Below are 22,905 nucleotides of genomic sequence, written 5' to 3'. Positions count from 1 at the left end.
CGGCTACCTGTTCGACGGTTTTGGAAATGATGAAAGGGTAGATCGGTAGTTTGGCAGGAGCTACAGGGTTGACCTGGAGAAATTGCATCTCTCCGTGATCTCCTTTAGGGTCCATCCATTGGGGTAGTTGCCTTCGGTTTGGATTTGAGGGATGTGGAGGTTTGCCCCACGGTGGGGGACTTTCCCCCATGGCAGCTATCTTCTCCGATTTGGTTTGTGCAAACAAACAAAGCCAAATAAAAACAAATTAAAACTTAGCGACTGGTACAAGAAGGCATCTGTGCTCGTGGTTTCGCAAGAAGAAGCGACACACGACTTATCGCGCCGACGGTACGAGGTGAAGTGTTTGCGCCAGAAAACAAAGCATGCCGCTTTTAACCCTCATCCACATTAGATTTCGTTAGCCTTATCAGCACTAGGCGTGCCAATTTGACACTACAAGCTCAAATCGTTATAACTTTTGGCGTGTTCAACCGATCTAGACAAAACTTATATCAATAGAAACCTCTCTTGCTACTATAGTTTTCTCATTATTCAGCATGAAAGAAAAAAAATATTAAAAAACATGCCTCAGGAAAACTGCTGTAGTTCATATATTACACGTCCAAAAAATATTTGCGTTATGCATATGAAAGCTGAAGTTAATGTCTACATCATGAAGCCAAGAATTATTTTTTTAATTTTTTTTCAATGAAAGGGTTACAAAAAGTTCAAAAAAGTGGTCTGAAAAGCCTACTTTTCATTCGAGTGCTAGTAAAATATGCTAGTAGCATCTATGACTACTGTATATATGAAAAAATACTTTGTTTCAAAGGAAAATTAATCTATATCAAAGAATTAGGGTAAAATACCTAGATTTCGACAGTTTTTGCATGTTTTGTCAGAAAAACCATGTAAATAAAGGAATTGACTAGAGTTTTTCATTTCGAATATGATTGGTTATATGAATCAGACTTTTTTATTCATTCTCTACCTTTTCTTATTGACCAAAAGTTTCAAAATAACGTTTTTATCATCTTTTTCCTAAAACTTCTCGAATATCTAGTTTTCGACATTAAATTTTAGTGTTCGACACAAAAAGTTTCAGTTTTCGACAAGCATTTTCCACCTCCTTTGTTAGCTCAGGAATATGAATATTAAATTTTGCATATTGGAATTGCTTGTCTACTTCATTTGGATGTCGAAAAATAGATTATCCGGTGAATTTTCAGCGCTAGTTTTCGACAGCTCAAAAACAGTTGAAATTTCATTGAATGTTAGCAAAAATATAAAATAAATTACCTAAAACATTGATATCAGAACCTTATCCATCCATTGATTCCTTTTATGATGATTTTAATCGAACAAAAGGAAAGTTTTTTCGTAATTCAAAATCACTCTTATTTGGTTGATGGCATTGCATTTCACAGGTGATTTAGAATGTTAGTTTTAAATTATAGATTTACTTCTATTCAACAACTTATTTTGAAGAATTTTTATTTTCAACGTATACTAAAGTGAGAGAGCAAATATAGAAAAATAAGCCTTTCATTAAAAATTTGTCGAAAACTAGCTCCTGTCGAAATCTAGAGTATCTCCCCTAATAACATTGATTCTGAGTCGAAAAAAATATTTTTTGAATTAAAATTATATATTTTGATTTTAAGATTTGGGACATTGTTTAAAATAAAAATTAATTCGGTTCAATATATAATTTACTTGAATCAAAGTAAATTGGTTTTGTTTTAATGTTCACAAGGTTTTTGAATCAAAGATGTATTTTTTTATCTCAATGCATGGTACTACTTTTCACTGCATGTATATCTGAAATCTGAATAAAAAATATGATTCTGATTGCAGATTCAGATTTAAGATTACAGATTTCAGAGACATATTTCAGATTCAGATTTTAGATTTCAGAGACATATTTCAGATTCAGATTTTAGATTTCAGATTCAGATTTAGATTTCAGATTCAGGTCATCGAAAAATAAAATAAATTTACAAAATCCTAGGCGGGAGGGGGAGGTTGTCTGCTTTTCGAAAGTTCCATTTCCGCTGTTTCATTGGTAAAATCACAAAACTTAAGCCAATTTTCCAGACTTTGAAATTTGCTTCAATTTTTTGATGGCAGAAAAACGTGTCCTCTTCACTCGGCCACAGCCAACCAAGTCCCAATCCCAAACGCCTCAATTAATAACGCATATAGAAATATTTGCCCTTTCTCTTTCAGTGATAGGTATTTTTTATGTGAATTATACTGGCTAGAAAATTACCAAAGGGCAAAGTAACGTTTGCTGGGTCATATTTTACTTATACATATGTAATTCTGAAAGCAATTACTTCCGATAGAAGTTCACAGATTATTGAACGAAATACATGATAGCCTACATTTATTCAATATTCTGAAGAAACAGCTTTTTTTTCCAAGCTGAAAAATAGTTCCACACAATCTACGAAAATATTATTTATAATAAACTTAAAATTTCTGGCTGTTTAAAGAACGGTTCAAGACCAAACAACTTGTTAACTGCCTCCGTTCTAGTGCTGGGTATGTAAATTAGGTTCGACAGAGAGAAAAGCGTACATTCCGTTATACGTATAAGTTCACCACCCATCCACATGATCAGTGATCTGGTTTGATAGGTGAAGCAGTGTGATAGTTTTTTTTTCTCCAAACGCACTATGAAACACTTGCAGCAGCGATCTGCGACCAAAGATATTACTGATCTCCTGTTTCATATGTATGTACTTACTCTTGAATAATCAGACGAAAATCGGAATTCATTCTTTCTATCGATTCAGCATGGGGAATCGTCAAATCTGAAAGGTATTCATTTAATCACAAGAGGTTAATTCGTGTTTCCTGCGAAGTCTGGTCAAGCAATTGTGCTGGAACAGCGTCAAATTCCAAAACCGAACGGAAAGCCAGACAACACACTCGATGTGCTACATAAGAACCTGTCTCGATGCAAGGTAAAGGAATGAGAAGAAAGATGGATGGTAGAAAAATAAACTCAGTGGAGGAAGCAAAAAGCATTTTATGTACAACTTAATTCGTGATCTTTCTCAAAATTAAAATCGATTGGAGCGAATTATGTATGCAAAGCCAAGTAAACTGATTAATTATTAATATTGGAAAGATAATGTTCTACACTGCAGTCGAGATAACGTGAATTTGTAATCAAAGGTGTAGCCAATTCATATTTTATCAGTTAACAATTTTTTTAAAAAATTAAGTTTTTCACAAAACCGATATTTTTGACGCATTTACACTTGTTTTTTAACGGGAGAAGGTTAGCTCAAATGAGAGACCCGAAACATGAGGCATGAAAACTGAGCCCTGAGATAATAGACGTGAGGCGTAACTGTCTCACTCATCACGTTTCACTTCAAATGTGCTACGTCGCACTTTCCAGTCTTCTAAGCCAGAGTCCATGAGATCGAATCCCGATCACGGCACATATAGTATAGTGGTCTGGTGGTTTTAGCATTTGTAAGCTGCTAGCTGTAGGGATTAGGATTGGAGAGAAAATAGGATAAGAATTCAGTATTAATTAACTTGTATAAAAACGAGTAAGTCAAATCGATCGTGTAGTTATTGCGATTTATGAACGCGCTCCACTGAGCTACTGAGTGAGCGTGCTTGATTGATGTGAGAGAATCGAGCGTTCAATTACGTTAGTATTGGTGAAATCGAGAGCCGGTTGGAATGCTACGTGAGTGTTAACGTTGAAAGAAAAGTCAGTTGAGAAAATATGTTTGACAAGAGAACACGCGTCGTTTTAATCGCGGTCTTTTATAACGAATAATTCATCGTCCGGTCACTACACTAGCCATAATATCCTTGAAAGATGTACGCTTAGAGTTAAGTAAATTAGATCTCTTCAAAGAAATATGAAGTTTCACTGAGATCCTATATGTGTGTGTTCGTTAACAAACTCTTCTTACTTCTCTAGTCTCACGTCTCATGTGACCGATCTCAGGTTTTAAGTTCCAAGTCTCAGATCTCGCTCAGGGCTCAAGGGCTTAAGTTCACATGTCTTCTCATTTCTAAGTTATCATGTCCCAGGTTCAAGATTTCAGATCTTAGATCTCGATCTCATGTTTCATAATCAGTCTCATGTTTCATGACTATTTGTCTCAAGTTTTAGAGTTTTGGAATAAGAACCGGTTTTTACACGGGTTTTCGCAATAAGCATGTTTGTTATACGGTTTTCGGAAATTATTTTCTACACGAGAACCCGTGTAAAAACCAAGGTTTACATCTATCACGAGAATTAATCATGCATCTGGAACCAAATATGACGTGTGCCTACCTACGAGTTGTTAAGCCTAGTCTACACTAGGCAACTTGAACTGCGATTTTTGTTGTGAGACGAACTTTGTTGTCTGTTGTTGTTCTTAGAAACATGAGACGGTCTCAGTGTCTCCCGAATAAAATGGGAGACCTTGAGACCGTCTGGATACCAATTGTCTCCAAGTGTGAACTAGCCTTTAGGTGCGAGCAATGTTTCTTTGACGAGTTAGAACTTTGGGACCCTTCCTTTTTCGTTCAATTTTTACCCTAGAAAGGATTCTTGAATTGAAAAATTAACGATAACTTTCGATATACACTTTAATGATAAAAAACAGCATTATAAAATCCGCCTGGAATGATTTGTTTTCCATTTAAGTACACTAAATGATGTTGTGGTTTGTCATTTTAAATATAATGAATTCCAATTAACTCCTGTTAGGTTAATATATCACTTATTATTTTCAATATTTAACTCAGTTTGAATTATTATTTTTATCTTAATTGATTGATGATGGTCCGGTATCCCAATCCCGGAAGAAGGATGAAGGATTTTTTTTTAAATTTTACACTCCGCCTGAAATGATTATTTGTTTTCCATTTATATCATATGTGGATATGGTTGGGCATTTTTAATATAGTTTATTTCGAATTAACTTAACTTAGATGAAGAGATCGTTTATTATTTTCTACACTTTTCTTATTTGGAATTCTTTGACGTCTAGGAAAACAAAAAATACGATTCTGAGTCATCTGATGACTTGTAATAAAGCTACGTACCTAAGGCCACAAAACATCTAGCAAAGCTGCGGATCGGGCGTTCAGTACAACGGAAGGATCAATCATCTGGAGATAAGTTAATCTTTGTCTCTTTAATAATGTCTTAGGTATATGAATTCACAAAGTAGTTAGATGCTTGGGGAGTAAGTAGAGGCCCGCCTTGTCTTTCTTTCAATTGGTATCAGGAGGGTTAGTTCATTATCTTGAACTGCATTCTGTGTTAGACCCCTGGTCTGACACAACGTCATCAATATTACTGGCAACAATGCTTTTACAAATACAACTTGTTCTCTCATTTCATCTTTAAAATAAAGTTGGTTGTTACTTTGCTTTCATACCGAACGTATGTGTTTTGTTCTCCTTCCGCGTTGCAATTCCCTATAATCCCTAACATTCTGTTCATATTCAGGCGAAGTGGATCTAATGCAGTGCATGGTGGTCTAACTAACGTCTCATGATCGGTTACTAAATACTCTACGCTGCGTACTTTTAATTGTAAATTTCTTCTTTAACTATCACCTAGCTTTCCTTTTAAGCGTCAGCTTCTCAAGCTCTTTAAACGCAGTAAAAAATAACGAAAAACAACGTTAGGAGTTAGAAATCCTTAAATTATTTGCTGACCCTGCCCTTATTTATAATAAACCGTATTAAATGCTGACCTTTCCGGTGGCTTTTGTGCGAGTCGAGTCTGATTCTCGTTAGAGAACATTTACTTGGTTGACATATTTCATCTGAACGAAATAATTGACAGGGTAATTTGCTGTTGAAAGCCATCGAGGCAAGTTTGAAAACCATTATCTATTGTAGAGGGAATTAATTTTTATTCCGTTTTCTTTTTTGATATCATTCCAGGACAGAAATGCCGATCAAAAGATGGGAACACACATAATACAACAACTACGAAGGCTGCCCGGTGCTGTTGCTGCTTTAGCAGTGATTCACATAATTCTTTTATTATGCCGGGATGCTGCGTGCTACATGGTCATTGTGACAGAAAATGATGAGCCAAATAAGATAATATTCAACGCTTCGGTTTACAAACTAGGCTCGGAACGGCACTATAAAATCAACGCACATAAAACAGCAAATTTCGTACATCATTTACTTAAGGTCGACTCCCACACGGGTCAGATTTATCTTAAGAAACGACTGCACTGCGATGGTATTTATTACCCAAATTTGTTCACATTTTACGTGGATTCTACCTCAAATCGCCTGCGTAGCATAGACTATTATAGTCTTCCGTTACGAATTTTCATAGCGGGCATAAACTGCACCGACGATAATATTGCCGAAGGTTTCCGGAAATTATTTGAAGAAGATGATTCAGGTTATACTAGACGGCGACGGGAAGCTAGTGATGAGGATACAGACATCCGAATGTACGGACACTATCGAGGAGATAGTTTACAAGACTATTTTGAGGAATATCCTTGGTTGGGACTGAGACAAAGATCAAATAATAATAATCACAGCTCTTTTTCGGACGGCGATATCCTGTTTGGGAATGCTGGTAATAGTGAAATCCGTCATGAAATGATAGTGCGAAAAAAAAGAAACCTTGTAGAATCCTCTGAGCAACGAATTCATCGTAAAATAAATGATGCTAAACAATGGATTTCTGAATCGTATGCTTCATATGCTATCCATACAACAGACAAATGGAACAAAATATGTCTTAAACAGTCCCAGTTTATAAACTCCATCCATTCTTTTTTGCCAAAAACAGCCATTCAGCATTGTACTGTAAAATACTTAGACGTGAACGATGGGCGCTTTAAGATTGAAACCAAATCCGGAGATTTAGTTGCCAGTAATGACATTTGTTTGTCTGAGTCACTTTGGAAAGTTGTTATAACTTATACAGTAAAATGTGATCGCTTTGACATTATAGACGCAGATCACAGACTCAAAATCGTGTATCACCATCAAGAGTTAAACGATACTGACATAGCAAAACGTGTTAGACGCGAACTCAGGAATCAAAGTCCGTATTTCGAACAAGCGTTGTATGTGGCTGCTGTGCAGGAGGAGCAAGTTGCTGGAATTGCTGTCATCACAGTCCGCGCTCGTGATCCAGAAGACTCGCCTGTAGTATATTCTATGGTTTCACTACTAGACTCCCGGTCCCAATCCATGTTCAAAGTTGACCCACGAACTGGTATAGTAACTACTTCAACCAGCCTCGATAGAGAATTGATGGATGTACATTATTTTCGAGTTATCGCTACAGATGATAGTTTTCCACCGAGGTCTGGCACTACGACCCTGCAAGTTAATGTTCTGGATTGTAATGACCATACACCAACATTCGAATCCGATGAATTTCAGGCAAGCTTACGAGAAGGTTCAAGTGTTGGATCTACTGTTATTACGATTAGAGCTACTGATCAAGACATAGGAAAAAATGCTGAAATTGAGTACACTATTTCTAGTATAAAGGGAGATGGAGATGGTACTAAAGAACAAGATGAACAAACTTTCAGAATAGATGCCAGAACCGGAACTATATCATCACGTGCAGCCCTGGATCGCGAAACGTCTGAAACTTATACAATTATAATAACTGCTACTGATATGGCAACACCCCAAACGGAACGAAGATCTGCTTCTGCTACAGTTTATGTGAAAATTCTTGATGATAATGATAACTACCCGCAATTCAGTGAACGAACTTACACAGTGCAAGTCAGCGAAGATCAATGGACTAATGAAAACAATATCATAGCACACATACATGCAACAGACTTGGATCAAGGAAACAACGCAGCTATAAGGTACAACTTATTTCATACATTTTACACTATCCAATAGCAATTTGAAGATATTTAAAAAAATATTATCAAAACAAAAATAAACTATGTCTTTTTAATTTCAGATACGCAATCATTGGCGGAAACACGCAGTCCCAATTTTCTATAGATTCAATGAATGGAGATGTGTCTCTCGTTAAACCACTGGACTATGAAAACGTAAGAAGCTACAGGCTTGTGATAAGAGCGCAAGATGGAGGAAGTCCCTCTAGGAGTAATACCACTCAGCTCCTCGTCAATGTGTTGGATGCCAACGACAATGCTCCACGGTTTTACACATCTCAATTTCAGGAGGCTGTTCTTGAAAGCGTTCCAGTGGGTTATAACATTGTACGAGTTCAAGCATATGATTCAGATGAAGGAGCCAACTCAGAGATTTCGTATAGCATTCAAGATAGGGATGATAGTTTACCACTAGCGGTTGATTCGCGAACAGGTTGGATTCACACCACAAAACCATTAGATCGGGAAGATCAAAGCCGTTATAGTTTCCAAGTAATTGCCTTAGATGGAGGAATTCCTCCAAAATCGGCTAGCACCTCAGTTGTGGTGACCATACAGGATGTCAATGATAATGATCCATCATTCAGTCCAAAGTATTATGAAGCTACTATAGCAGAAGATCAACCACCTGGAACTCCAGTGACTACAGTGACAGCTAGCGATCCGGATGAAGACTCGAGGCTGCATTATGAGATAACAGCAGGCAATACAAGAGGAAGGTTTTCCATAACTTCTCAAAATGGGCGCGGTTTGATAACTATAGCACAACCATTAGATTATAAACAAGAGAGAAGATTTGCTTTAACTATAACTGCTACCGACAGTGGCCAACGCACCGATACTGCCATTGTTAATATAAATATAACAGACGCGAACAATTTCGCGCCGGTGTTCGAAAATGCACCGTATTCAGCATCAGTATTTGAAGATGCACCTGTTGGCACTACCGTTTTAGTAGTTTTTGCAACAGATAGTGATGTTGGTGTCAATGCACAAATTGCTTATTTCCTCAATGACGAGTCTGTTAATGGCCTTGGAATAAACGAACCTTTCAGTGTGAACCCTCAAACAGGAGCTATTGTGACAAACGCTCCTCTTGATCGTGAAACCACAAGTGGTTACTTATTGACTGTGACAGCTAAGGATGGTGGAAATCCCTCTCTTAGTGATACAACCGATGTTGAAATAAGTATTACAGATGTCAACGACAATGCACCGCAGTTCAAAGTTCCACTCTATCAAGCAACAATATCCGAAGATGCCCTCATAGGTACGTCGGTTGTGCAGATTGCAGCAACAGACATCGATATGGGACTCAATGGACGAATCAAATACATGCTAAGCGCAAAGGATATAGAAGATGGATCTTTCATTGTAGATCCTACCTCCGGTGTAATAAGAACTAATAAAGGATTGGATCGGGAAAGCATTGCAGTGTACCACTTAGTGGCAATTGCTAGCGATAAGGGAACTCCAACACTGAGCAGTACGGTGGAGGTACAAATTCGGTTGGATGATGTAAATGATTCACCTCCTACGTTTTCATCTGACAAGCTAACACTTTATGTTCCTGAAAACAGCCCAGTTGGATCGGTTGTTGGAGAAATTCATGCACATGATCCAGACGAAGGTGTCAATGCAATAGTACATTATTCGATTATTGGTGGCGACGATTCAAATTCCTTTTCACTGGTAACAAGACCTGGCTCTGAAAGGGCTCAGCTTCTCACGATGACTGAACTTGATTATGAATCCTCGAAAAAGCGTTTTGAACTTGTTATACGAGCCGCAAGCCCGCCATTGCGTAACGACGTACATGTAGAAATACTCGTAACTGATGTGAATGATAATGCTCCTATTTTGCGCGATTTTCAAGTTATTTTTAACAACTTTAGAGACTGTTTTCCAAGCGGTGTTATCGGTAGAATACCAGCCTTCGATGCAGATGTATCTGATAATTTGACATATCGCATTCTATCAGGGAATAATGCAAACTTGGTTAAACTCAACGTATCTACCGGAGGCTTAACATTAAGTCCTCAACTCAATACTAATGTACCTAAATTTGCTACTATGGAAGTATCCGTTACCGACGGTATAAATGAAGCCAAAGCTATCATGCAGTTAATTGTAAGACTCGTAACCGAAGACATGCTTTTCAATTCAGTCACCGTGCGGTTGGATGAAATGACAGAAGAGGCATTCCTTTCACCACTTTTAAACTTTTTCCTGGATGGACTAGCTGCAATTATACCATGCCCAAAAGAAAATATTTATATATTTTCTATACAAGATGATGCCGATATCGATTCAAGAATACTGAATGTAAGTTTCTCTGCGCGTCGTCCAGATGTAGCGTATGAAGAATATTACAGTCCTCAGTACCTACAAGAACGAGTTTATCTCAATCGTGCTATTTTGGCTCGCTTGGCTACCGTTCAGGTATTGCCATTTGATGATAACCTTTGTGTTCGAGAACCTTGTTTAAACTATGAACAATGTTTATCGGTACTGAAATTTGGTAATGCCTCTGGATTCATACACAGTGATACTGTGTTGTTCCGACCCATATACCCTGTAAATACCTTTGCATGTAAATGTCCAGAAGGATTTACCGGCAGTAAAGAGCATTATTTGTGTGACACGGAAGTTGACCTATGCTATTCAGATCCTTGCCAAAATGGTGGTAGCTGCATTAGACGAGAAGGAGGTTTCACCTGTGTTTGTGCAAACTCGTACACTGGAGTTCATTGTGAGGTGGAGATAAAAAAGTTGAAACCATGTGCAGCAGATACATGCGGCGAAGGTTATAGTTGCTTATCGCATTCGCTCAATACACCGCATAACCCATCGTACACAAGTACCTGCGAGTTGATGTCTCGCTCCTTCACAAGGAATTCATTTTTGACATTCCCAAGCATGAAGCAACGACATAGATTTAACATAAAGTTAAATTTTGCAACTGTGCGTGATAATGGATTGCTTCTGTACAATGGTCGATATAACGAACAGCACGATTTCATAGCTTTAGAAATCATCGACGGAAAAGTGATGTTTTCATTTTCACTTGGAGAAAAAATAGAATCCGTAAGTGTTGATCAGGATAAGCGTATATCTGATGGCAACTGGCACACAGTGGAGGTTAATTACTTTAATCGTACTGCGACTCTGTCGATGGATAACTGTGATGTCGCACTAGCTCTGGCTAATTTGGGTTCACGTTGGAACTGTGCTAATCAAACAACGATGATATTGGAACGAAAATGTGCCTCATTGACCGAATCATGCCATCGATATCTGGACTTGACCGGGCCACTACAAATTGGTGGACTCCCACGGATCCCTACTCACTTTCAAATACAATCACATGATTTTATCGGTTGCATATCGGATCTGTACATAGACAACAAATACATAGATTTAAATGCTTATATCGCAGATAATGGAACCATTATTGGATGTCCTCAAAAAGCGTCATCATGCGCATCGGAACCCTGCTTCAATGGTGGCTCTTGTAGAGAAGGCTGGGGCGAAGGATGGGAATGTGACTGCCCCGACGGCTACACTGGAAACGCTTGCCAAGAAGAGGTAACACTTCCTTGGCGTTTCAATGGAGACGGAATCCTTAGTTTCAATCCACTACTAAGGCCTATTCAGCTTCCGTGGCTTACGGCTCTTTCCGTGCGTACCAGACAGAAAGATGCGTTTCTTATGCAAGTTCAAGTAGGTCAGAATAGTTCAGCTATAATATCACTAAGGAACGGCATACTTTATTACAATTATAACGATGAACCGATGTTTCTTGCTGGGACAAATTTGGCGGATGGAAAATGGCATCGCATAGAGATTAAATGGTTAGGAACAGAAGTTTCACTATCGGTGGATTATGGACAACGGACAGGCGTTTTACCAATGAATCAGAAAATCCAAGGTCTCTACGTTGGACGCATTGTAATTGGAGGGTCAGAGGGCGGTTTGATCGGGTATGGTACATACGGCTATTTTGAAGGTTGCATACAAGATGTCAGAGTAGGAGGAAGTCAATCTGTGTTGAATCGTCCAACAATAAGAGAAAATGTGATGGATGGTTGTCCATCAAACGCTAAATGCCCGGATAATTGCCCTAATCATGCGAATTGTGTCACCAGTTGGGATGAAGCCCACTGTGAATGTATGCATGGATATGTTGGTAACGAATGCGTACCAATATGCACCACTAAACCGTGTTCAGACAATGCACAGTGTCGCGCTGACGTATCGCTTAGGAAAGGATATCACTGTGAATGCAACAGCACGGCACATTCAGGAGAGTATTGTGAAATTGTAACTCAACAACCTTGCCCGGCGGGCTGGTGGGGAGAACGAGGTTGTGGCCCATGTAACTGTGATCTGAAACAAGGATATCACCCAGATTGCAACAAAATAACGGGACGTTGCTTCTGTCGAGAGAATCATTATCAACTTCCCAATGACACGACTTGCCATCCTTGTGAATGCTATTCAATAGGATCGATTGGAAAATCTTGCAACACATCTGGCCAATGTGAATGCCGCGAAGGCGTTATAGGACGGAGATGTGACACCTGTTCGAATCCATATGCAGAAGTAACAAATAATGGCTGTGAAGTAGTCTACGATGCTTGTCCCAAATCATTTGCAGCAGGTTTATGGTGGCCTCGTACAGCGTTTGGCGAAGTAGCCATTGAAAATTGCCCTCTACCGGCCCGAGGGAAAGGTATGCGAAAATGTGACCTAGTGGATGGCTGGAAGCAACCAAATATGTTTAATTGTACATCCGAACCATTCTTAGATCTGAGGAAGCAGCTATCACAGATTGAAACCGAGGGATTAGAATTGAATACGTTTATTGCCGTAAAAATTGCTGCCACCTTACAATACGCCTGTAAAACAGTGGATCGTACCGCCGATACTAGAATAGAGACTAATCAACAGCCAAACTTGCAAATTTTAGAAACACCGCTTGCTTCTAAAAGCTCTTTATGGAAACAAGAAGATTTTGATTTTGAATATCTAAGTGATTATCAACAGGTACGAAAAAATAAACTTTTTGGCGCAGATGTACTAATAACAGAACGATTGCTGCATGAGTTGATCAACTACGAGACTCATCAGAGTGGATTGAATTTATCACACAGTCAAGATAAGCACTACATTAAAAATTTGGTAGAAAGCGCAGGAGTTATATTGGACTCAAAATACACAAAGGAATGGAAACGAGTGACCGAGTTAACCCAGCGTGGACCAAATGATCTCATTGAAGCATTTAGTAAATATATGATGTTATTAGGCCGATCTCAACATGATACCTATACGAATCCTTTTGAAATTGTCCATCGTAATTTAGTTCTCGGATTAGACATTGTAACCGCGGAATCATTGTTTGGCTATGAACCCCAACTTTTGATAGGATCTCATCACAAACCGTCTAAATCTTATATGTATACTACGGAGAGTGTTGTTCTACCGGATACTAGCTCATTTTTGCAACATCAAACGAAGCAGAAACATCCAATCATAGCTTTTCCTAAATACAATAACTACATACAAGATAAGAATAAATTCGACCGTCATACCAAGATTTTAATTCCGTTGGATTTACTCGGGATAATACAACCAGATAAAAATGAAGTTACAAACACCATCAGCGATTATCGAGCTATAGTCTGCTATGCCCAGTACAAGGAAGCTGGTTCAATTTCCCCCCCGAATATGGACGAAACAATAACTCGACGTTGGGGAGTGGATGTGCAGATAGTGAGTCCCATTCTTTCACTTGAAATCCTTGTACCTAACAGTAAAAACAACGAAGACAGAACATATATGGATCGCTTTGATAACAAAAATTTAGCTGATAAATCTACCAAGCCGGATATTGATACGTTTTCTACTTCTGTAAGAAATATTCCTCCTAATGAAAAATTAACGAACGAAATTAAGATATCTATACACGACATGAGTGATCACGAAAATCTTGAAAACCTCGATGAGCACCCAGAAATTATAATGAGCATCGATGAGAATCCATTCGAGGTATTGAATCCCCCAGAAATGGTAGTATTATCCCAGCCCAGTGGTAGTGAAGACACCTACGGTCTGGAAGAAGAAACATATACTAAAATCAAAAAACGAAGTTTGCCTGCGCAAGGTTTCAATCAAATCGAATACAAATCTCTAGGAAGCCCCCATCTATCACAGCCAATAAAATTGCAATTATGGCTGAACGTACCTAAATATTCGTTTGGGTCGCGATCAAATCCTCAATGCGTGCGATGGAACTCCCATCTCAATTTATGGACTAGGCTGGGTTGTCAAACTGAGATACCTGATTATGATCAATATTCTGTAAATGACACAGTAATAATAAATTGCACATGTACACAAATTTCATCATACGCAGTACTGGTGGATGTTATCGATCCGGAAGATATACCCGAACCATCGCTTTTAGTCCAAATCACATCATATTCAGCATTTGTGTTGTCCCTTCCAGTCTTATTCGCTGTAATATTGTCTCTAGCACTGTTGAGAGGGCTTCAAACCAATTCCAATACAATTCATCAAAATCTTCTGTTTTGCATTTTTATTGCTGAGCTACTGTTTTTCATTGGAATCAAGGCCCATCGAGATTTGGTGGATGACGAGGTAAAAAATAGGTATATTAAATTGAACAGAAACGATAACTCACAAACACAATTTTTCAGTTCTCTTGCAAATTTGTTGCCATCGTTTTGCATTATACGTGGTTAGCAGCATTTGCTTGGACTACTGTGGACTGCGTACATTTATATCGGATGCTCACTGAGATGCGCGACATCAATCATGGACCTATGGGATTTTATTATACACTAGGGTATGGCGCACCAGCTTTGTTAGTTGGACTTTCGGTAGGGGTGCGCGTACATGAATATGGAAATAATGTCTTGTAAGTATATATTTCGCAGTCGAAAATTGTGCAACCTTCAAGTACATTTTAGTAGTTTATCTTCGTTTGTGTTTCTTATAATCAGAAAGATAAACTAGGTACTTATAATTAATACATATTCTAACTTAGTGTTCCTGTTCGTCTTTTTCAGCTGTTGGCTATCCGTTTATGAATCAGTTATCTGGTGGTTGGTTGGACCAATTGTAGTAATGTCATCAGTAAATTTGATTATTCTGTTCCTGTCCGTGAAGGCAGCTTTCACAATAAAAGATCATGTGTTAGGCTTCGGAAATTTGAGAACTTTATTGTGGCTTTCAGTGGTATCGTTGCCATTAATGGGAATCATGTGGGTATTGTCGGTATTATCTGCTTCCGAAAACTCTCAAGTTTTGAAGGTCTTGCTTTCGGTTTTCGTCATAATACATGCAATATTCTCAGTTATCGGTTATTGTATCATAAACAAAAGAGTTCGTGAGAATCTTCATAGAACGTTCTTACGATGTACGGGTCGTAAAGTACCATTGCTGGATTCTTCACTCGCTGTAAGCAGCAGCTCCCAAAATATTGGCCAATCAGTCAAAACACCTGGATTTTCTGGACAGTTTGATACAGCTCGTAGAAATATTGGAATAAGCACCTCTAGTACAACATCTAGAAGCACCGCTAAAACTAGTTCAAGCCCCTATAGGTTTGTAATGTAATTTGTGTTATTTTTTTAATTATGTATTTTTATTTTTTTTTTCCTACAGAAGTGATGGTCGATTCCAACAAACATCAACATCTACTTCTAACTACAATTCAGATGGAGCTCCATCCTTTATGCATGGTTACACTGGAACAAGTACAAGGAAAGCTAAAGAAAATACTGATGTACCTCCGCAATACAAGAAAAATAGACGGCGACGGCAGGAATCAGAATCTGAAAGTGAAACTGACGGACGCAGCCTAGAATTAGCTTCAAGCCATTCCAGCGATGATGAAGAATCGCGTGTTGGTCGAAATAGCAGCACACATCGCAGTGTTGGGGTTTCTTCAACATCATATTTACCTAACATTACAGAGCATGTAGCTACAACGCCACCCGAATTGCATGTAGTGCAAAGTCCACAGGTGAGAAACAATATTTTAACAAGTTTTATACATAGTTTTTACCATTGTTTCACACTTGAGTTTTTAATCATGTTTAAAAATAAAAGTTATAATTGTAATGACTTAACAAGGGGAATATATTTTCTAATACAACGTGTTATTATATTTAGCTGTTCCCCAACGTCAATGGGCCGCGATGGTCAAGTCAAGTTCCAGATTCATATTTGCCTGTTTCCAACGGTAATGGTTTTTTTTTAATTCAAGATAAAACAGCACACTTATGTTGTTTACATACTTCTAGCAGGAAGGTGGTCCCAAGACACTGGATCCGACAACGAAATTCATTCGCATGGACCTCTTGTTTCCAATATTTTACCTAGTCCAGATCTAACAGATACTTCATACTTACATCAAAACAGAATGAACATGCCACCATCCATTTTAGAAAATATTCAAGAAAGTTTTAATTATTCCAACCAAGATTTGCGAAGCGATAAGTACAGCAATCGTGACTGTGATACATATTCAGAACAATACAGAGACTATGATACCCATGGAGACCACATGACATTACCTTATATGTCCCCCGTAGGAAGGAATCATCTTTCAGGATCTACGCAAATCATTAATCATATGCGCTCCTATCAACACGAAAATATCGGCGTTTTGAAAGACAGTATCTATGATCGATCTCGAACATTGGGATACAAGTCTGATTCACCGTATATGTCTAAAGAACGAATAGCTTCTGAACTATACAGTCCGCGAAACGACAACCATCCCGCTAATTCTTTTCAGTCCAGTGTACAATCGCTTCTTAAGAACGACTATCAACGGCATAAACAGCAGCAAAGCGTTGACTCCGATAGAATGTCTGAAGGATCCGATAAAAATCCTTACAACTTTCCATATACTGCTGAAGAGGATCATTCCAGTCATACCGGATTTCGATCCAGTGAAATTAACGGTTCAGTGGCGAACGGTCGTTTGAATGGCGCTTCTGCTCTGCAACCCATGGCTCCCTTGCCCAATGTAAACAGCAGTTCTGAGTAAGTATTTGGAATATACTGAACATGTAAAAGTAGTAATGATTAATTACACGTTTAGCAGGTGTTGGGATCGATTTAAAAATCTGAACTAACATGGAATTAAATCGGACGAGTTCCAGGTATGGGTTTATACAAAAACTTATTTTTTTGACTTGTTTATTTTTATACATTAGACTGGCAACATATATTGAAAATCGTTATATAGGAACCATGCCATTTGTTTATTGCCACAAAAAAAACTATGCAAAATTTCAGCTTAATCGCAGATAGTTCAGGGTGCCTTCTTGGAGCACTGCCCATATTTGATAAACGATCTAATATGCCATTTTTTTTTCAAAATGGAGAAAATTGTGCCATTTGATAGCTTTTATTCTATATAATATCCCTACTTCATTCATTTTTCAAAAAATCTATTGGTGGAGGCATACAACCCTAAAGAAAATTTGTCTTGTAATTCCCGAATTTGCAGCACTCCTTTATTCGTTCGAAGATGGGCGAGTTTTAAATTCCTACGGGTACAATTCGATTAACAAATCATAATGAAATTGTAGTTTTCCTTACTTACGTTTAGTGGCCTTTCAATTCGTAACCTTTTGCCTGAACTTTTCAGCTTTGTGCCTCCGTTTTTCACCTCAACTTTCAAATTGTACTTTTAGAACGCGCTTCAATAAGTTCTCTAAATATTTCTCATCTTCGCTGGATTCTTTTGCCGTTCAACAAACTTGCGCACCACCGTACTATTAGGTTAGCACTTTAGCCTTAGCTGGGATGTTGTAAATTTCACTTCTGCTCACTGCCGTACTAATGCACAAAGGTGTACTGTTGATTAGCACAAACGTTTGGCGATACAATTTTACTTAAAGCTTAGTCCACACTAGGCAACATGAACTGCGATTTTTGTTATGAAACGAACTTTGTTGTCTGTTGTTGTTGTTGGAAACCTGGGACGGTCTCAGTGTCTCCCGAAGAAAATGGGAGACGCTGAGACCGTCTCCTAGTGTGGACTGGGCTTAAGAAAACTATTTTTGCGTTTCGCAATTCACTTATCGTGTTTGTTTACAATTCGACCTTATGTTTTCCTTTCGCTTTCCCGCGTAATTCGCAGCATTCTTTTCTTCCTTTTTTTATCTATACCTAATTTGAGAACTGTCATCCTTAGGTCCGTTCAGTGCCGTCGGTACTTACTTTAAGCCTAGTCCACACTAGGCAATATTTTTTTTTTTTTTTATTTTTTATTTATTTACAACATAACAAATACATTACATACATGAGATTTGTTTTAAAACTCCAATGGCATTGCCCTTTAAGGAGTTTTATGGTGAATATAAAGCAAACTGCGTATATTTAGGAAACTAAACTAATAACTAATAACTGACGAGTGATAATAAAATAAAAAATATAATCAAATTGATAGATTCAACGATAAAAAAAAAAAAAAAAAATAACAAGAATAACAATAAAAATAACTTATCACGATAAATTTATGAACATGTTTTTTTTTTAAATTAAGTTAAAGTGAAAAAATATTGTATGACTTTAAAAGTGTTGATGACACTTCTGGATTCAGTAAGAATTGTTTGACAGATTTTCTAAAATGAGTATAATTATTAAAAGGCCCACATGTCTCTTCAAGAAAATTAAACAACTTTATACCTCTGAAGGCTAAGGAACTGGACTGCGATTTCGGTTGCTGAGACTTGTTTATGTTTACATCTTGGTTGCTGAAGTTCTCCCATACTTGTCGGGAGACTTGAGACGAGACGAGATGCAAATGTAAACAAAAACAAGTCTCAGCAACCAAAATCGCAGTCCAAGTTGCCTAGTGTGGACGTGTGGACTATATAGACTTTACATCTTTGTTGCTCAAGGTCTCCCATACTTGTCGGGAGACTTGAGACGAGACGAGATGCAAATGTAAACATAAACAAGTCTCAGCAACCGAGATCGCAGTCCAAGTTGCCTAGTGTGGACTATAGGCTTAACGGTGTTTTTCGGTGAAAATGTCCAGAATCCCTTTTCATAAATCTTTATGCTTTTGGTAGATTGTTTAACTTGATTATTTGGTTGATATAAGTAAGAATAAAATTAGTTTTGTGTTTTACTATAATATTTAGTTACATTACTTACAATTTGTATTGTAAAAGTGCTAAAAATGTTATTCATTCTTATCTTTTTAAGCCGCGAAAAACACGACGACGAAGAAACAACCGTTTAACAAACACCAAGCCCCGATAATCAACATCAAGCTAGAAACGATTACAAAACTGTAGAGCGTAAGGGAAAAGCGCTCTGATACATACATTTTAAGCTATTGAAAGTCCGCTTGAATACGAGTTTATGCTGTAGGTACTTATAAACCGTGTTTTAAACCTTCACAGGTCCGTGAATTAATGTATGTGTTTCGATTGAAAAGATCGAAATGCAAGAAATTTGATAAAAAAACAAGTTTAACGAGCTTTATGTAGTTTGAATTGTGTGCAAATATCTTTGTATTACTTTTAGTGCTTGTTAATTTTATGTATGAAAGTTAGCTAGTGTGGAACCTCTGGATGAGCTTCCTTTAGAAATTCAGTCTTTTAAATATTGCCACTAAGTAAATCTGATTTTATCTTTTTATTTTATTTTAGCCTGTTTTAAACAAACCTTAAACTTAATTTTAATGAAAAAGCATTTAAAAATATGCATTGTCCATAAAAGTCTGAGAAACGTAGAAGAAAAGTAGATTCATATTTAGTGCTTGTTATAACTAAACAATTGATCAGAATCGTATGCCTTAAGCTTGCTTCATTTTGATATTCAGTCCTAAAAATGGTGTATTCCAACCCTCAGAAAAGTGCCTAACGGTGATTAGGTCTATATTTTTAGTAGCTTCATCATTTATATCTGTAAGAAGCTCTACGATAAACGTAATGAATGTAATCTCATTAAGACAAAAAGTTGATTTGAATGCAGCAATCAAAAAGGTTGGATAACTATAGAATAGATTAAAAACTTCAATACTCATAAACCTATAAGCCCAATTTTTGTTTTATTTACGTATATGTTGCAGGAATTCATTTGTCAGATTCCATGTTGAATGTTAACAACTTTCATTCAATAGTTGTTTTTGATTTGTCGTACAACAAGTGTTACAACAAGTGTACAGAAAGTACCTTAAATAATTCTTTAAAAATGGGATGCATGTGCCTCAATTTTTAATTTAATAAGTTTGAGTTTAATGATTTTATTTGTTCAAAAAGTCAGAAAATCGAAATTCTACAATAACTTCTATCGTATCTCAAAAGTGCAAAAATTTAAGAGACTTATTTTGTAAGATCAATCCGATCCGACAATATCTTATCTCACATGTCATGTCATTTAATTTTCAATATTTAATGATTAAATTAAAGCCACATTGTCGTACATGACTATGTATTTCTCAACCAGACACATTACAACTTGTTCTTGAATTGAGGACATGTTTCGGTTGAATAACGTAGTTTTATGTTTGATTAAATTGATTAAATGATCATTGAAATAAAATGTCATATGAGACAATGATAAATCTCTTCATAGACATTAAACAGATTTTCATGTCTCAAAAACAGAACGGAATTATTGAAAAACCATCCAACCGACCAACTGTTTCTATAAAATTTAACTTGGTACAGTGCATATGTGCAAGGAAAATAGTGAACACCGCAAATGATATGTGTTTGTCGATCTGCGGAAAATAATATTTTCGCTCATAGTTTTAAATCGCGCTTTTGCGTCGTTTGTCGAGCATAGGAAAATGTAATAACACAACATTCTTCACATAATGATACTTATTTGGCAGATTGGCTTTTTACATCCAATAAAATTTTAAACTACAAATTATCTACAATTTATACGCATAATTTTGGTGCTACATGAAATGATCACGCGCGCATATTCATGTCAGCAAAAAAAAAACTCGATCAAAAATAAGATTACAAACTACATAGCTTATCCCCCTCTGAAAAAAGTTCATTTTTAATAAGTTTGCGAACAAAATCGTAATAAGATAAAATGTGGTTAGAGCTTGTAACATATGGCAGCATTGGTTTATTTTTTAAGATTTTTGTTGAGTAATATTTTTAATACTTTTTACGGTTTGCTATGTACGTGTAATTTATCATTTCCCAGTTACTATTAATTTTTCATTCTCATTTAGTTAGTACCTATGAAAAAAATGGACCATTCCATCGAAACCGATCATTCCATAGCACATACCCAAGGTTCTGATTTTACAGAATTCAAGTATGCCATACATAACATTTTATAGTGTATTCACTTTTGTATAAGATTTAAAAAAAAAAGATATCTACATAGTGAAACGCATTTTGACTGCAAAGCAAAGGTGAGATTATATATATAAATAAAAGAGATAGATTGTATATTGATGCATTTAAACTTGAAGTATTGATGAACCCAGTGTATGATTTATAAGGATAGAAATATACATGTATTGAAACTGGACATTTGAACAAAACTGTTTTTCCGAAAGCCATATTATAAAAAAAATCGCGCTACATACATACCGTTTGGGATTTGGAGTTCTTTCAAATAGTCATTGGATTCAATGATTTGGAATGGGCATATTACTCGAAATTTCATATTTATTTCTCAATTAAAAACAAATCGGCCATAGCCAAGAATCACTTCGCAGTCTCTTTGGTTACGCGACCACTTTTAACTTTATGTTCTTTAGGTTTCGAATTTTTCTTTTGAGGAGTTGCTTTAGCTTTAGATTTCTTTTTGGCCACGTATTCATCAATGTCGAACAAATCATCATTTTCCTCACAGTTACCATATTTTTGCTCTAGCCTGTCCAGTAGCGATGCAAAACCTTGCTGCCTCTCAGAATTACGAAGTGCTATCTGTTGTTCTAGAGAAGATCCTCCAGGTTTATTTTTCGCTTTTTTGTCCTTTGTTGATTCAACTTCTTTTTTTTCTTTTGCGTATTTTTTATGACGCCGGTCTCGTTTGGCTTTAGGTTCATTAGTAAACATCTGGTACTCAGGAACCTCTTGTGAAGATATCATTTGTTTCACTATTTCGGCAATACGCGGTTCATCTTCGCAACTCATAAATGGAATACTGTTCATCATGTAATTTATGCACCCTTTACCATTTAAATAAGCCTTTTTGATATCATTCCTTTCCAGTTCAGAATTTATGTAGTTCTTTTCGAAATTAGTAATATCTTCCGTGGAAATAGGCTTGAAAAACTTTTGCCACATATCTAGCCATTTCGACCCCAGAGAGTCGTCGTCGTCGTCATCAATGACACCTCTTTCATTGTAGAGAGCGCGTTTATTCGGATCGGCCAAAACCGAATGAATTTTACTCAGAACTTTAAATTTTTCAGTAGCTTCCTCTTTTTTGCCAGCTTCGACACGATCGGGATGTACTTTTAATGATAATCGGTAATACGATTTTTTAACTGTTAAAGAGATGTATGTTATCTATTAATTACTTGAACTTGACCAACTGAACCGGACTTATAAAAACATAATACAATAATCAGGTTAAATCCTTCCTAAACCTGATTATAAAGTTAATTGATTAACTGGCTAATCGCCGCGATGAATTGTTTGATGTTATCATCGACTTTTTTCGCATAAAGTTAATTGTAACTAACAGGCTGCGTTGAAATTGATAAACAATAAATTACAATAAAACCAACTTACTTTCTGCTTCTGATGCGTCCTTTTTTACATCGAACAATTTATACACATCTCGGGTTCCGTAAAATTTTTCACACAGTTCAAGGGTGGAGGGCATTGTGTCGCCTAATAACTGGACAGCTTATTTTCTAAAAATACTGCAAAAATGAAGGATTTAAAATCAATTTAACTACCGTAATACCTGAGAGTTTACGATATTCCGGAGATTCCTCGTAGGCGCGCAAATTTTTGACGCGAAGCTTCAAAACATCCCTACACGGAAA

At 37.0% G+C, this 22,905-nt stretch overlaps 2 protein-coding genes across 9 annotated transcripts; one reads left to right on the top strand and one right to left on the bottom strand.

Annotated features, from left to right (window-relative positions):
* Window positions 1-2,940: 2,940 nt before the first annotated feature.
* LOC129741433 (protocadherin-like wing polarity protein stan) lies at window positions 2,941-21,431 on the top strand. 6 transcript variants are annotated; one of them, XM_055733157.1, is made up of 9 exons: window positions 2,941-2,954; window positions 5,908-7,832; window positions 7,934-14,534; window positions 14,594-14,814; window positions 14,966-15,502; window positions 15,564-15,924; window positions 16,074-16,143; window positions 16,205-16,952; window positions 19,131-21,431. In XM_055733157.1, exons 2-9 carry the CDS (start codon window positions 5,929-5,931, stop codon window positions 19,165-19,167), a joined length of 10,479 nt encoding a protein of 3,492 aa, XP_055589132.1. In that variant the 5' UTR covers window positions 2,941-2,954; window positions 5,908-5,928; the 3' UTR covers window positions 19,168-21,431. The 6 variants fall into 6 exon arrangements, with proteins under 6 accessions (XP_055589132.1, XP_055589137.1, XP_055589134.1 ...); XM_055733162.1 differs by lacking the exon at window positions 2,941-2,954 and adding an exon at window positions 17,014-17,071; XM_055733159.1 differs by lacking the exon at window positions 2,941-2,954 and adding an exon at window positions 17,011-17,071.
* Window positions 21,432-21,538: 107 nt separating this feature from the next.
* On the bottom strand, window positions 21,539-22,905 carry LOC129741439 (J domain-containing protein CG6693). 3 transcript variants are annotated; one of them, XM_055733169.1, is made up of 3 exons: window positions 22,824-22,905; window positions 22,646-22,770; window positions 21,539-22,398 (listed from the first exon to the last, which is right to left on the bottom strand). In XM_055733169.1, exons 2-3 carry the CDS (start codon window positions 22,737-22,739, stop codon window positions 21,611-21,613), a joined length of 882 nt encoding a protein of 293 aa, XP_055589144.1. In that variant the 5' UTR covers window positions 22,740-22,770; window positions 22,824-22,905; the 3' UTR covers window positions 21,539-21,610. The 3 variants fall into 3 exon arrangements, with proteins under 3 accessions (XP_055589144.1, XP_055589146.1, XP_055589145.1); XM_055733171.1 differs by having other exon boundaries at window positions 22,646-22,779; window positions 22,824-22,898; XM_055733170.1 differs by having other exon boundaries at window positions 22,646-22,779; window positions 22,836-22,897.

Source organism: Uranotaenia lowii, chromosome 2 (genome assembly GCF_029784155.1).
Source record: "Uranotaenia lowii strain MFRU-FL chromosome 2, ASM2978415v1, whole genome shotgun sequence".
In the NCBI taxonomy this organism is placed as follows: domain Eukaryota; kingdom Metazoa; phylum Arthropoda; class Insecta; order Diptera; family Culicidae; genus Uranotaenia; species Uranotaenia lowii.
The sequence above is the reverse complement of the archived record's forward strand: the minus strand, read 5'-3'. Positions and strand labels throughout refer to the sequence as shown.

Excerpts from the sequence above, each read along its gene's own strand:
- LOC129741433 (XM_055733157.1), top strand. The coding sequence starts at position 5,929 with ATGGGAACACACATAATACAACAACTACGAAGGCTGCCCGGTGCTGTT. Across the intron at positions 14,535-14,593 it reads GAGATTTGGTGGATGACGAG|TTCTCTTGCAAATTTGTTGC; the intron begins GTAAAAAATAGG and ends ACAATTTTTCAG. Across the intron at positions 16,953-19,130 it reads AATGTAAACAGCAGTTCTGA|CCGCGAAAAACACGACGACG; the intron begins GTAAGTATTTGG and ends TATCTTTTTAAG.
- LOC129741439 (XM_055733169.1), bottom strand. The coding sequence starts at position 22,739 with ATGCCCTCCACCCTTGAACTGTGTGAAAAATTTTACGGAACCCGAGAT. Across the intron at positions 22,399-22,645 it reads GGACGCATCAGAAGCAGAAA|TTAAAAAATCGTATTACCGA; the intron begins GTAAGTTGGTTT and ends TCTCTTTAACAG.